At 48.4% G+C, this 16251-nt stretch overlaps 2 protein-coding genes across 2 annotated transcripts in view; one reads left to right on the top strand and one right to left on the bottom strand.

Moving 5' to 3' along the window:
• Positions 1–15303, bottom strand: part of TTLL4 (tubulin tyrosine ligase like 4) — a gene marked incomplete at its 3' end in the record, with an annotated part of 32182 nt that extends 16879 nt beyond the window's left edge. Inside the window, exon 1 of the mRNA XM_015425071.1 lies at positions 15249–15303. The remainder of the gene's footprint in view (positions 1–15248) is intronic.
• A 482-nt stretch (positions 15304–15785) lies between these two features.
• Positions 15786–16251, top strand: part of ZFAND2B (zinc finger, AN1-type domain 2B) — a 12001-nt gene continuing 11535 nt past the window's right edge. Inside the window, exon 1 of the mRNA XM_015425073.1 lies at positions 15786–15997. Within this exon, the coding sequence (XP_015280559.1) occupies positions 15943–15997 (55 nt within the window). The 5' untranslated portion in view covers positions 15786–15942. The remainder of the gene's footprint in view (positions 15998–16251) is intronic.

Raw genomic sequence — 16251 nt, 5'->3', positions numbered from 1 at the left:
TATAAGAGCTTAGATACAAACTGACCCACAGAGGTGTCTTTACATACATTTCCTTGTAGCAACTGGTTTTCATGGTCCCAGGCAGAAAAAGAAAATGATCTCTATTTCCATAAACAGATGTGAGTTTGCACACTCATTAAAAACAACAGCTGTTCTAAAAAGGAACACCAGTTCCTTAGTAGAACCAGCAGAGGAAACTGGAAGTGGTATGGGACTCAAAGGTATTAAAAATGAGACAAGGTATTGCATGCTCTTCCGGACAGCCTAGATCAGAGGTGTCAAACCCATTTGTTACGAGGGCTGGATCTCACATAAATGTGGCTTTGTCGGGCTGGGCCATGTGTGCCATAAAACGTAATGCCAGGTACCAGAGATAGAAATTGCATAAAGAACAGCAGCTGGTAAGCTTCGAGTTGGTGTATCTTCACTACAAGGCCCCATGGGCTGGGAGGAGGGTACAGAAGAAAACCCACCTAGGCAGACTGGAGAGGCAGCAGTATAGCACTGGGCAGATGCTCCCACGATGCTTGACTGCTGCAGACGAGGTTGTTCTGCCATGCTAAAGACCACAATGGAGTGGTTCCGCTCACTCTCCCCAGCACTTCCTTCCTTGTATCCTTGTATCAGTTGCTCGTGGGCCGCATAAGAGCCTTGAACAGGCCGGATCCGGCCCCCAGGCCTTATGTTTGACACCCCTGGCCTAGACAGAATTTACTGCTCCCACCATCAGAGCTTTGGCCAACAAAGAGGAAAAGACTATCACAAGCAACTTCCATGACATCCCAAAGCAAACTGCCTCTGTGCTAGAACAATCCTCTCAGGATTTAGCAGGCAAAAATCAACAGCAACATTTATCTACAGCTGAAGAAACTTTTCTCCAATGTTTATCCAGCTATGAACTGCCGTGTTCCAGTTCAGAAAATGGCACATGATACAGCAGCATGTATTAGATTACCCAATCTGCACCCAACAACAAATTCCAATGTGTAGTGACATCCAACCTCTACATACAGATGACGGCAAAAACAAAGACTACACCGAGCTACCAGCACGTGGCAGGATAGAGTTTCCTCTTGCAAACATGTTACTTGTATCTACCAGATACTATTCCTCAGTAAAATCCCAAAACAAGATTATGTAATAATCTTTTATTAAGACCAACCAAAACAACAAAAACTTTCAAATCCACCAGGACTCTTCATCAAGCTAGATACTAAAAAGCAGAGAGGGGGAAGAAAAAAGATCTGTAGGAAAATAACTCTTGATACATTTTGAGAAGCCAAAAACTAACATGAGTAGAGCAACAGGACTAGAATTTTCAGAGCCCATCTAACTCTGTCCAGCACTATTTTTACCTAAGCTTCCCCAGTGTCCTAAGGAAAAGGACTCATCGACTTCTACAACAACACTTTCCTCATATCCAGAGAATAATCAGACTTTTGGTTTAACCATTCTTACTGTTTTAGTACTACAAAGATAGGGATACAAAGCTGATTCAATAGAAGAAATCACCTTGACTGTTACGTTTCTGAAAACGCTGTTGAGAAAAGACATCCAATATTCTACATACTTACTCACATGTTAGATGACTGGCATGATGCCACAGTATTGCCACTTCAGCCCAAAACAAAAAACTGAGAAATACAAGATACTTGCAGCTACTAGAGCTGCTTCTTGAAAGACTTCTGTGAGCCTGATAAATGTATCCACCATCCAGATGCATTTGGACAAAAGTACACATTATGTGTACTTCTGCGATCAGTTAAAAAGTCAGCCACCTTCTCTAGGGAGGAGAACAGCATGGGGGAAGGGAAAGAGAGGGGTTCTTTCATCATGTCCTCTTCTACTATTTTCCTGTTGAAAGCTGCCATCTCTGCACTGCTTTTATCTCTGCACTGGGGACACTTTACAACAGGGTAAGAAAGAGTCCCTCTCCCTATGCTGTACAACTAAAAAAAAATCAAGTCCCAATGAATGCATTTGGAAAGGGGGGGGGGAATTAAATTGTCATAACTAATGCGTACTTCCAATTGTGTGCACTTGAGCACAGATAAGGAAAAAAACAAGGCTAGGTAAACTTTATCTAGGACATATGGACTACCAAAAAGGAGATGGATGTGTGGCTGTTGGATCCCCAAGCATCGAGAATAAATCCACGTTTTCAAGAAAAGCAAAATTTATTTCAAAGCGTTGAAGACATACTCAAACACGTTCTTTGTTAGAACTGGGGATACACAGTTAGGTCAAGCATAATAAAGGAACTTCAAACAGATACAGATCCAATGAATAGCATTCCCGCTGGCGGGCTAATGAAACGGTTGCGCGCCCAGTCCATGGGAACCAGGCAGAACATCAGACAAAACACAGGTGCAGTACTCATGAGAAAAGCAATAGGCAAGCATTACAGCATCTTCTCCCCCACACAACCTCCAGCAGTTATCTTGTGCATTCCAACGCAGGAGCAGGATGATAGAAAACAAGCCGGGTGCAACAGGGAAAGGATATGTACACAGAGGTCACAGAAAACAGAATGGCAGCTTGCTGACATACTGCCCCCCTTAAAATACACTTACAACACACCTCCCGGGCTGGGCGGGAGATCTCCCGGGCTGGGCGGGAGACCTCCCGGTTTGTCCGGGAACCTCTTGTGGAAACTACGGATCAGGTAAGGGGCCCGAATATCCCCTTCTTCCACCCATTCGCGGTGCTGGGGACCGAAATCAACCCATTCGATAAGGTACCAGAGTTTACCACGTTTCAATTTACAATCAAGGATATCAGCGATCTCAAAATGTTCATCCCCTTCCAAAATGACAGGTGGAGGAGGAGTAACTGCTGGTCTCCAGGGAGACGGGCCAGGATCCTTCTTCAACAGGCTCATGTGAAAAACAGAATGCAGAGCACGTAAATTCTTAGGCAAAACAACATCAACCGCCACATTATTTATGACTTTACGCACTTTGAATGGACCAATGAACTTCCACCCCAATTTCCTGCTAGGTCGCAGCATCTTAATGTTCTTGGTCGAGACATACACAAGATCCCCAGGTTTCAGATCAAACCCCACCACCCTACCCTTGTCTGCCTGGGTCTTGTAAGCAGCCTTGGCTGCGTCAAGCGTTTGGCATAGCAGAGGCCATGCATTTTGCAAGGACATACACCATGTATCAGCATCCCCCACAGGACGTTGGCCCATCCCCTCCAGGAAAGGGAGGGGGGGCTGTCGTAACCAGAGACAGCTTTATAAGGAGACATGCCCGTGGAGCTATGGACAGTATTGTTATAACAATATTCAGCAAGAGGCAACAATTCACACCAATCATTCTGTTGATAATTAGTAAAACAACGAAGATATTGCTCCAGGGTCTGATTAACTCGTTCTGTTTGTCCGTCAGTCTCAGGATGATACGCGCTGCTGAGCCCTTGTTCCACCCCTAAAATGGAAAGAAGTTCCCTCCAAAACTTAGAAACAAATTGGGTCCCCCTGTCAGAAATTAATTTAGCAGGTAATTGATGAATTTTCACCACGTGAGACATAAACGATTTCGCCAACCTCTGAGCTGTAGGCAAGGAAGGAAAAGGCACAAAATGAGCTTGCTTAGAAAATAAATCAACAACCACCCAAATAACAGTGTTCCCTTTGCTCGCAGGGAGGTCAGTAATAAAGTCCATGGACACCACTTCCCACGGTCTCGATGGGGTAGGGAGTGGCTGCAGAAGACCAGGAGGCTTGCCCACTCTGGGTTTAGTCAAGGCACAGGTTTGGCAGGACCGAACAAAAGTCAAGAGGTCTTTGCGCATCTGTGGCCACCAGAACTGTCTGCGGATGAGTTGCAGAGATTTAACAAAACTCCAATGCCCTGCCAGTTTCGAACCATGAGCAGAATCCATCACCTCCCTCCTCATCGAAATAGGCACATACAGTTTGTCTCCAGAATAAATCAGACCTTCAGGGCTACGGACACAATCTGGCAACGCTTTCAGGGAGGCATCATCATCAGCAGTAAAAGCAGACATATATTTCTGGACCCAGCCCCCCCCCCCCCAGGGAAAAGGGAAGGCGAAGTTTCATCAGAGCGCGGAATCGAGCGCGCTTGCGCACGGGTGACCACAGCCCCCCCCAGGTGGGAGGGGGAAAAAACAGAGTCCATGATGATTTCACGCTGACTGTCATGTTGTGGGAGGCGTGAGAGCGCGTCAGCCAGGGAATTAGCCGTCCCAGGGAAATGACGAAGAGTGAATCGAAACTTAGCAAAGAAGTCCGCCCAACGAAGTTGTTTAGCGTTGAGAGAACGGGGGGATTTCAGCATTTCCAGATTTTTATGGTCAGTCCAGACTTCAAATGGCAGTTGCGCCCCCTCCAACCACTGCCTCCAAGTGGAGAGAGCCAGCCGGATCGCTGATGCCTCCTTCTCCCAAATCCCCCAGTTTCGTTCAGCGTCAGAAAACTTTTTAGACACAAATGCGAGGGGGTGTAAACGACCATCTTCCCCTTCTTGCAAAATAGCGGCCCCCATTGCCACATCCGAGGCATCAGTTTGGACAATGAATTTTTTAGTTTCATCAGGGCGCGCTAGCACTGGCTCAGATGTGAACATCAGTTTAAGTTTCTCAAAAGCCTCTGCGCAAGCAGGGGACCATTTAAGCGGGGCGCCTGGTTTCGTAGCATCAAACCCCTTCCCCTTGGTCTTTAGCAAATCAGTCAGAGGAAGGGCAATTTGAGCGAAATTCTGGATGAAATTTCTATAAAAATTGGCGAATCCGAGGAACATTTGCAATTGTTTGCGGGTCCTGGGGGGTTCCCAGTCAAGTACAGCCTGTATTTTAGCAGGGTCCATTTCCACCTTCCCCCCAGAGATGCGATAACCCAAAAAGTCAATGCATGTCTTGTGGAATTCACATTTTGACAGCTTTGCAAACAGGTGGTGTTCATAAAGTCGCTTAAGGACCTGGCGCACCAATTTAATATGCGACGGGAGGTCCTGAGAGTACAGCAACACGTCATCAAGGTAAAGGACCACTCCTTTGAACAAGAACTCATGTAGGACCTCATTGATTAGGTTCATGAAGACCCCCGGAGCCCCTTGAAGCCCGAAGGGCATAACGAGGTACTCAAACTGCCCCAAAGGGGTATTAAATGCAGTCTTACTTTCATCCCCCTCCCGAATGCGCACACGGAAATATGCATCTCGGAGGTCAAGTTTCGAGAAGATTTTGCCCTTGGTGGCCTCAGCTACCAAGTCCTTGATTAGCGGGAGGGGGTAGGCATTGGACAAAGAAACAGCGTTCAGACCCCTATAATCAGTGCACAATCTAAGCCCCCCGTCTTTCTTCTTTCGGAAAAGTACAGGCGCGGCGAAAGGGGAGGAAGCCGGGCGAATGAAACCTCGGGCTAGGTTTTTATCAATAAAGTTCCGCAGTTCAACTTTCTCAGCCGGCCCCATCGCATAGATTTTACCTTTAGGTAATTTACAGTCAGGCAAAAGTTCAATAGCACAGTCAGTAGAGCGATGGGGGGGCAATTCGTTAGCTTCATCTTCGCCAAACACTTTCGCCAAGTCTCTATACTCTCGAGGCAAAGAAGCTAACTCTTCCGGCTGCAAAGCGCCGCAGGGGAACTGTGCGGTCGGCTGGTCCCCCCACGAGTCCAACCAGCAGTGATCTACACATTTAGCCGACACAAATTTGACAACCCCTTCTTCCCACAAGATGTAAGGGTCATGGGTAAACAACCAGGGACTCCCCAGTACTAAGTCAAACTGCGATTTAGGGGTAACAATGAAGGATCTGGATTCCCAATGATCGCCAGCCCCCAACCGCAAAGCCATAGTCTCGTGTGTACAAGGTTCCATGGGTGCCCCATCCATTTGGGTAAAAATGATGGGAGACTTCAAGGGGACTATCCCCGCTTCCAGTGCCAATAACACTCTAGGGCTGATGAGATCCCTCCCACACCCAGAATCAATCAACGCTCTCACCCTAACGTGGGTCCCCAGGAGCGGATTCATTAACGAGACAGTCACGAAAAACAGGGAAGGGGTTTCTCTCACCACCTTGGGCGCAGAGCTAGAATGGCCGTGTCGTTTTGCGCCTCTCACAACAGGCCGTTGTCGTTTTCCGCCGTTTCAGCCACCACCTCCTCTTCTGACTCGGCAGCAGACGGTTCGATTCCCTCCAGGCCTTGGGCCGCCTGCAGAGCTTTGGAGAAACGCGGTTTAGCCATCCCCTTCTTCCCCGTCAGCGGTGTCTTCGGGCTTGGAGTAGGCGGCTTGTCTTTTACCTGACGGCTGCCACAATCCACAGCGAAATGCCCCTTCTCCCCGCACTTGAGACAGAGCCCCATCTTCATACGTAGTTCTCGTGCCGATTCCGACAGGCGTTGAGTCTTGGGTCTGGAGGCACTGGCAGCGGCGGGTCTGTTGGTCGTAGCAGCCAAGTCGAGTTTGATGGTGGTGAGCCGATCCTCTGCATTTTCAGCTTCCTGGGTCCAGGCCATCAGGGAGACAGGATTGACAGTCTTCAGAACCGTTTCTCGGATGTCTGCGTTGAGTCCCAATCGATACATCTCAGCCAATATATGATCAGGGTAGTCTCGGAGCTTTGCTGCCTGCTTGTGGAATTCCAGTGTGTACTCGCGAACCGACTTCTTATTCTGGCGGTAGGTGCGGAGAAACGCTTTAGCTCTTTGGCTCGCGTTGACATCTTCAAACCTCGCCCGCAGCGCCCACATGAATGCTCGCAAATTCAAAAGTTCCGGACCGCGGTCATTGTGCAGTCCAACATACCATGTGGCGGCGTCTCCTTTTAGTCTTGCCGAGATGACATCAATAAGACCAGCTTCATTTCGGAACAGGTGTCGGCTCTCTTCTACGAATTTATGCACTCTCACCGTGAAGAAAGCGAGTTCATCTGGGTTGCCGTCAAAGGTAGCCTCCAGTAGATCTTTGGGTCTGGGCCATGGAGGCCGTACCAACGGTCCCAGCTGACCCGGAACTCCCCTGAGAGGGAGACCCGGACCAACCGGTGGCCCCGCTGGCATTGGCCTCATCGGTGGCGGCAGACCCGGCACCGGCGGACCCCCCGGCATCGGCTGTTGCACAGGCCCTTGCTGAGGCGGTCCCGCCGGCGGCTGGACAGGCACCTGCGGCGCGGGAACTCCCGGTACTTGCAGCGGAGGTCCCGTCGGCGGCTGAGCAGGCACCTGCGGTGCGGGAACTCCCGGTGGTCCCATCAGCGGTTGAGCAGGCATCGGCGGCGCGGGAAATCCCGGTGCAGGAGCAACTTGTTGCTGCGCGGCGTGTGCGTCAAGGAAATTAGCCATTCTAACGTCCATCATTCCCGGCAGACCTTCCATCACATCCTGGAATGCCCGCATTAAGTCTCTCACCGAGTCTTCCAGTTCTGCTAGTCGTTCCCCGGTAGTTTCCTCCGGGATGGGGTCCCGAGGTCGATAGTCCGGGGGTGGGTCATAGTCCTCTTCCGTTTGGAAGGCTCCGGTGCCCTCCTCATCTTCTGCGTGGCCTCGCGGCCCCGATGGCTCGAACATCCACTCCTCGAGGTCTTGCTTGGAACTCCCCTTCTCCGAGGTAGTCCCCGGCTCCGGGAACAATCCCTTGTCAAACAGACTCTCACGTAATCCGCTCCCCCGACGGGAGTACACCTCTCGGGTGCCCTGAGTGTTGTACATAGTCCAGTCATCCTGCTGATGAGTCTTCCGCGGACCCCAGTGCGAAGGGGTCGGAGGCGGCCAAGACAGATGTTCAGGCAGGCGGGGAATCGCTCCCCCCACGGCACCCTCCACCGAGGCTGCAGTCGTGAACACCAAAGAAGCGGAGGTATGTGGGACCGATCCTGAGTCCCCCTCCGTGTTAGGTAGATTTCCCTCAGTTCCGCTCATGATCTTGCCAGATTCGGAACGATAGGAGAAAGGGAGTTCTAACAATATGTTGGATCCCCAAGCATCGAGAATAAATCCACGTTTTCAAGAAAAGCAAAATTTATTTCAAAGCGTTGAAGACATACTCAAACACGTTCTTTGTTAGAACTGGGGATACACAGTTAGGTCAAGCATAATAAAGGAAATTCAAACAGATACAGATCCAATGAATAGCATTCCCGCTGGCAGGCTAATGAAACGGTTGCGCGCCCAGTCCATGGGAACCAGGCAGAACATCAGACAAAACACAGGTGCAGTACTCATGAGAAAAGCAATAGGCAAGCATTACAGCATCTTCTCCCCCACACAACCTCCAGCAGTTATCTTGTGCATTCCAACGCAGGAGCAGGATGATAGAAAACAAGCCGGGTGCAACAGGGAAAGGATATGTACACAGAGGTCACAGAAAACAGAATGGCAGCTTGCTGACAGTGGCCTGGTACCATCTTTGGCATCATTTAGGCGACTATTCTGTTTATCCAAACCAATGATTTGCTGCCTTGTTTTAGAAGTTTTTGTGTTGTAGTTTTTATGATTTGGAGCTTTTTTCCTGCTGTTTTTTTTAAAAAATCTTTAATGTAGTTTTATATAGTTTTAGTGTTAACACACTGCAAGTGGTTTTGAATGCCCCTATGAGGACATACATTTAAAAAGCAAACATTATGCAGGCTAGATATTTCTTACATTAAATTAAAGAGAATGTGTTATCTGGGTTTTTTAAGAACTTTCAGGCCTCATGGTTGTCAACCGGCTTTAAATTCTCATTGCAGTACTCTTGAAGGAGAGAAAAATGGTTAACTTCCCTAATGTATGCAGAGATCTATCTCAAAAATATATTAATGACCATTTTAATATGTACCAGAAAGTTAAGAAACAGCATTAGGCAGATGCTCATAATCTAGTAGCTAGCATGCTATAATCATATATAAACAAAAATAGTGAGCCATGGCTCTCCTGTTACAGATGATAACTACATCTGCTCACAAAGCAAATTTAAAGAACAACCTGCAACGCACCAAGAGTTGGAAAGGGAATGTGGACCAGAACTAATGATAACTGATGATGGCGAGACCTGAGAAAGAATTGGAGAATTAGATGCATCTTAAACCTATCCACTGGGCATCAGGACCTGGTAAAGAGATAATGAAACAATCTCTTCAAAAACTCTGTCCAAATGCAAGTTTAATGTATCTAGCACAGTAGTGTTTCTGGCTCCTAATTTCCCACATTCTTTGTTCAGTCATCAGGAAAATGCTCTGATACCATACATTCATATAACCCAAATGATTTTTGTAGATCATAGTCACAGAATCCCATCATATCTGATCTCCGTATCTGACACAAATAATAACTAGAGGACCAAAAAAATAGGGCAAGGCAAATGTATTAGCACATTCCTCCACTGGGCTTTTAAAAGAGATCAAATATAGTGCTACTGCAAATATGGCCCAATGCCAAATACCAGAGAAAGTATACAATTGTGGTTATATTAAACTGTGACAATATATCATGATGACCCCTGAAAATTTCAATTCCTACTTACCAAACTGAGCCACTATAGAGCAACTGCTCTACTTTCTCAACAAAAAGATCAGTTCTTGCCTGAGTAACATATAGGTAAGTAACACACTGCTCTCTTAACATAACAGCAGTGCCTGAATTAGATGCAAGACCGGCAATTCCCGTTTATAGTGGTTGTGTAGTGTAGTGTAGTGGTTAAGTGCACAGACTCTAATCTGGGAGAACCAGGTTTGATTCCCACTCCTCCACTTGCACCTGGCTGGATGACCTTGGGCAAGCCGTAGTTTTGATAAGAGCTGTTCTTGAAAAAGAGCAGTTTCTGTCAAGAGCTCTCTTAGCCCCACCTACCTCACAGGGTGTCTGTTGTGGGGAGGGGAATTTGTAAGCCACCCTGAGACACCTTTGGGTTGTGAAGAGCAGGGTATAAATCCAATCTATTATTAGTATTGTTGTTGTTATTATTACTCACAGAAAAGTGTTCTTCAAGGAGTGTTCCCGAATTTCCGGTTTTCGGCGCGATGAGAATGGTCGGCTCCGGGACTTGCTCCCATGAAGCCACCGGGTCACTGGGTCCTATATGACTGAAACAGAAACCTATTTTCCCTGGAATTATAACTGAGCCATACGGATTCATAGAAAGACATTTCATTTGAATTATAAATGTTTATATCTTTTATCTGGACCATAAACTATAATCAAGGAGAAAGAAGGAAGAATGAACAATTAAGCATGCATTTTTAACTTTGACTACGTCATTTCCTTATAACTCATTGTGTATAACCTTGCGGCTTGTTGAAAATTGTAAAGTATATTATGTTCTGAGGTTCTTGTAAACAACTGATTAAGTCGGTATTACAACTAAATGATAAGACTGTCTGCCCTGCCTGGGAATTCTCTTGTTTTTAATATAATTGGGTAAACATATACAGTTGTGTGATTGTAGAAATTTTACTGACAAATAGTTGGAGAGATTCTTTGTTTTTAGCATAATATTTTAAAATGGCTGGAGCAGAAGAAGGAAAAAACATTCTAACACTAATGGTTACAGATCTCCAACTTTCTTTACAAGAAACAATCACTCCAATAGTAGAAAAAGCTGTGAAAATGGCTCTGGACTCTATGCAATCCAAGCTAGACCTACTACAGCAGAAGATCAGCCAGATGAAAGAGCAAACTGACATGGCATACATCTTTGTGAGAGATACGGACACAGAAAATACAGATGAAGTCTGCAAGCAAAATGACATGGCCTACAGAACAAAATCAACATATACAAAAAAGAAACAAAATGTTTGCAGAAGTGAATGTGAGATAATATGAAAAAAATAAGAGATGAAATGTTTACAGCAGCAAATGAAATTTTCCTTCAGAGAGAGAAAAGTAAAGAATATATGGAACCTCATACCATCCAAAGAATTTAATATAGAGGGCTACTTCCAGAAGCTATTTCCCTCACATACAAGGGGAAAAGACACAGAATTAAGACTTTAAAATTAAGAGGAGAAACCAGAGAATGAAGAAGAGGGTGAAACCCTATAAAAATGGTTAAATTCTCTGGATATGTGAGATTACACATATTTTTAAAGAGAAGAAGGCCAAAACCCTTTGGACAAAAAAGACTATACAATTTTTCAAGATCTTATAAATGACTGGAAAGACTACAGAGATGCTTAAGACTTTATAACTAAATTAAAGTGAAATGTAACCAATTTGAAAGAAACAACAACTGTATTTTAAACTAATTGCAAAATAATATACATAAAAATATCATGGAAGATAGAAAATAGATATTTAGACATTGTATGAGATACTTAACTAGATATTTTAGTGATGAAATGGAACCCCCCAATCTGGGTATGTTTGTTTGTCTCATTTAAAAATAAAATGTTATATAAAGAAGGAGTGTACTTATCTCCAAGCACTGTAATTTTCAGAACTGCCCAATTCTAATGAAAGGAATTGTGCAACAGAGAGCTGACAGCTCTCTAAAAATTAAAAGTGATTAACAATAAAGCTGCAGTTTCTTTTCTAGAGAGTTCTAGCTTTTGTTGTTGTTGTCTTGTTACTTTTCCTCATTTCCACAAGAAACACCTCCAGAAAGTTATGTTCCTTGACACTGTACCAAAAACTATTAAGAAACATGTGCTTTGTGCATCTAATTAAAGCCAGGAGCAAAAGTTACCTATCAGATCACTAAACTCTGCCCTGAATAGCTTTGGATAGTGAGTAAACCCTATGCTGGCATATCTTGAAGATGTGGGAGTGCAACTGCAGTGCCCAAATGGGTGGACTCAGTGGTATGCTAGATGCAGGGGAATTTGGTTCACATCTGAAGCCTCTCCTGGCCGATACTATGTACATCAATGCCAGCCCTGGTGTTATTTCTTCTAAGTCCCGCTGGAAGCATGCAACATGAAAATACAAGTTCCCACACACACGTCCCCATTTCCAAGCCCAGGCACTGACTAAATCTGCAGTCAATCACAGCCCTCCAAAACAGTATATAAATCCCAGGCATGACAGCCATAGCACTTTATGACTGATGGCAGGGTTCCTATGGGCCGTAGTGCAATTGCTGTGCTCTCCACACGCTGGTGAGGCCCAGGTGATCAGGCACGGGATTCTGACAAGCAACACCAGCCCTTCCATCACCAATGCACTGGTACCAGGGGGGTCTTTGGACTGGGCCTTAAAACAAGCCTATGAATATATAGCCAAAGGCCTATGAATAGATTAATTTGTTCTTGATTGTTTGTTTAGGTAGAGAAACTTTAGAGAAGGATGTCATTGGATTTTTTTTTAGCTTGTCAGTAGGTTATGCTGACAGTAGGGAGCTGCGGTGGCTCAAGTGGTTAAGACACTGAACAGCAGGCTGTGGAAGGTCGGTAGTTCGCAGTTCGAGACCTGAGTGTGTCGCATGACGGAGTGAGCTCCCGTCTCTAGTTCCAGCTCCTGCCAACCTAGCAGTTCGAAAGCAAGAAATTGCAAGTAGATAAATAGGTACCACTTCGGTGGGAAGGTAACAGCATTCCGTGCGCCTTGGTGTTTAGTCATGCCGGCCACATGACCACGGAAACATCTTCAGACAGCGCTGGCTCTTCGGCTTTGAAACGGAGATGAGCACCGCAACCCTAGAGTCGGATCCGACTGGCTTTCGAGCAAGGGAACCTTTACCTTTAGGTTATGCTACTAGAAGCAAGGTAACAGGCACTGTCAAGGTTGAAACACGGAATGCAGCAACAGCTACACTATATGAAATCCACCAAGATTATGTTATGGCTTCTGACTATGAGCGCTAACAAAACATGAGAGGCATATTGCTTCATTAAAGGAGTCTTGAAAAGTAAATACCTGGATGTGAAATGCTAAACATGCCTCAACTTATCATCTACAACAAAATGGGGGACTCAACATTACTGCATGAACACAGAATGAGCAAACAGACAAGCTAATTGTAGAGAATTCTACAGCCAGAAAATGAGTGAAAGGAGGAGACGACTGGGGGAGGCAGTAAGTTTCCATGAGAGAAGGAAAGTGGTAAAACAGAGGAGGCTTTCTACCACAGCTAGCTGGTTACGAAGTCACTCACCAGTTTGGGTAATTCTACACCAAGCACAAGCCCAGCAACATCACTTCCACACAGCTGCAGCTCTCTAATAATAGGCACAAGCTACCTTTCTCTGCACTGCTGCCTCTCCATCTGAACTACCACATCTTTTCCTACACTTATTTATTCCCATGATTCTGTCACTTTTTCTCACCCCTTCTGGCACCAAAACATTGCTATTCAGCCACCCTCCTCTAAGCCCTATTTATAATGGGTTTACACTGGTTTAACCACTTTTATCTCCTGCCTCCTCATCTCCCTCTACCTTAACCCCCCCCACACACACACTTCCTTTCATGAAAGCTTATTGCCCCCCTTTCTGGCCATACAATTCTCTATGCTTAAAACCAACCTCCAGTCAGATCAACCTATCAAGGTATTTTCCTCTTTTAAATCTTTCCTCAAGATCCATATCTGCAAAGTTTTCCAAAAACCATCCTACACCCCCCCCCTTACTACCATCTTTAGTATTCATGCACAGCCCACTTCCTGTGCATTCTGCGAAAACTGAACCCTCTGGGCAAGGAGTTACATCATGTCTACATTCCTCAGGGCGCCAGGTATGGTGGCAGTGCAAAGTAAATGTTAAAAACAGCAGTGGTGGAGACAGCACTGCAATGGCTGCACACGAGGGGAATGAGAACGAAAGTCCGTGTAGGAAATTCAGGCAGCCGACAGACATACATCAATAAAATACAGTCAGTCAGTCGCCTTCCCCACTGCAATCTGCTGGGTCAGTATAACAAAGGTTCCCAAAACAGAATGCCTCTCAGCCACAGGCAAGATGCGCAACAGAAGCAACGGAGAGGCAGAACAGGGCGAAACAGGCCCCCATTCTTTGCATGCCCCACCATCACACACAAGCGCAGTTATCGTGTGGCGGGGCGGCCCCTTCACTGTTTAAGAGGTCAGCCCGGCGGCAGGCCTGTAGCTACAACGGGGAATCTTGGGGCCTGGCCCCCCAAATTCCAATTTTTTATTTTATTTGTGGTGCTCCCTTGGGGGAGTGTTGGGGGTGTCTGCATGGGATGCCCCCTGACTTATTTAAAGGCCCCCTGAATTAAAAAAATTCCTGGCTACGGGCCTGCCCGGTGGGTCTGCTGACCACACACCTGGGCCTGAGGCTAGACACACGGGCAGGCAAAAGAGAGATAAATCAGGGGCCCCGCGACAGCCCCCCCGGGGGTCAGAACCACCCCCCCACTTCCCCCTACTACTTGAATCTGATCAGAGACTGTTCACTGTCGGCACAAACGTGATCTAAAACAACAGACCCGAACCCATTAATACAGGCAGGTGGCCTTTTATTCCCAGGTCCCTGTGACACCGGAGTGCTCGCAGGTCCAGGAGGATGGGGGGGGATTCAGTTAATGAGACCCCACTTGCAGGGGTGGGGGCAGGCCCGTAGCCAGGATTTTCTAATTCAGGGGGCCTTTAAATAAGTCAGGGGGCAAAAAAAAAACCCCCGCACACCCCATCCAGTGGTGTCCTGTCTGGTGGTCTGAGAATGGAAGGCAGAGCTGACTGGCAAGGTAACAGCTTGAGGGCAGGGGTGGGACTCCAGCAGGCAGGCTCAATGAGGGCAATGGTGTGCTGCAGCACAAAAAATTAAAATAAGAATTTTTCAGGGTGGCTGGGCTGGATGGGAAGTCGGGGGGCCAGGCCCCAAGATGCCCCGCTGTAGCTACAGGCCTGGGGGTGGTGGTGCTCCAAATGCGCCCAGGCTCCCCACAAGCCACGGGGGCAGGGTGTGATGGGGGTACTGTTGCCACTAGAGCCAGGCTGGGAAGCCCCGGCAGGTTTGGGGACGGAGCCTGGGGGGGGGGGGGGAGGGGCCCCCGGGGGGGCGTCTTTGGGGGTGATTCCGGGAGAGGGCGGGGTTTGGGGAGGGGAGGGGCCTCAGCGTGGTCCAATGCCACATAAGAGTCCACCCTTCAAATCAGCCATTTTCTCCAGGGAAGCTGATCCCTGTCAGCTGGAGACCGGCTGGGAAAGCAGGAGGTCTCCAGGCCCCACCTGGAGGCTGGCAACCCCAGCGACGGACCGCCCCTCAAGCCCGGCGCGGCGACCTCGCTCGGGGGCCGGGCATGACCGGGGAGTTCCTCGCCCGGGTCAGAAAGAGGGGAGCGAGGACCGCAAAGTTACCGGCGCGCGGGGTCCCCCGAAAGCCCCTCCGAAACTTACCGGCTCCCGGGCGGGCGCCGACTCGGCCCCCTCCCTCCGGAACCGCCCGGCGTTGCCACGGAGACACTTCCGCCCAGGGCGGGGTCAGGGTACCGCGTGCGGCAGTTCCCAGAGCGCGCGCGGGGGCGCGTCCCCCCCGCCACACACACAGACCCTTCCCTCAGCGAACAGGGCGTGTTCGAGGGGGCCCTGCTGCAAACGAGGAGGGCGGGGGACTCTCAGCGTGAAGACTACAAGTCCCGTCACGCACCGCTCCGACTCCGCGTCTAGAACGGCCAGCCTACAGCGCCCTCTAGAGGCCAGAAAAATAGAATAAAAGTAAACATAGTTGGGGGGGGGTCTCACTCGGCCTAACCTCTCACACTACATCTCCCTGAATGCCGTGGGGCTGAAGGGAAGCGAGAGGCGCCTTTCCTGCGCCGCGGAATGAAGCCGAGGGGCCGGGGGCAGCGTGGTCGCGGTGGAATGACGTCATCGAGGCCACGAGCGGAAGTGGGTGGGGCGTCCCGCCCCACCCACTTCCGCTCGTGGACTCGATGACGTCATTCCACGTCGCCCCGACCTCCGGCTTCCTTGTTGGCCGCCGAGAGTCGCCGTCTCGGGTGGTGCTGCTGCTCCCCCTCCGGGCGCCTCTCTTCCGGTGCCCTTTCTCCCACCCACCCCGGCGCGAGTCCGGCTTCACGAGCGGCGCCGGATGGAGTTCCCCGACTTGGGTGCTCACTGCTCGGCCCTGTCCTGCAAGCGGCTCGGTGAGCGTCTCTGTTTGGCAACAGGCCTCGCCGCCTGCTCCTTTGCTGGCTTCCTCCTCTCTCGCGGGCTGGGCGCTGCCGCCGGGGGCGTCCTTTTGGTAACACGGTGGATTGCAGGGGCCATTTCGTAGGAAAAGAGGGGCAGGGGGCTCCTTACCATAACTCATTAGCATAACTCATTTGCATGTGCCACGCCCCCTGACATCACCGGGAGCGTGTCAGAAGGCAACACCCACCGCTCAGACTCCACTGGA

Source organism: Gekko japonicus, unplaced genomic scaffold (genome assembly GCF_001447785.1).
Source record: "Gekko japonicus isolate JY-2015 unplaced genomic scaffold, Gekko_japonicus_V1.1 scaffold2901, whole genome shotgun sequence".
NCBI classification, from domain to species: domain Eukaryota; kingdom Metazoa; phylum Chordata; class Lepidosauria; order Squamata; family Gekkonidae; genus Gekko; species Gekko japonicus.
Note: the sequence above shows the minus strand (reverse complement) of the source record. Positions and strands in the feature narration are given on the sequence as shown.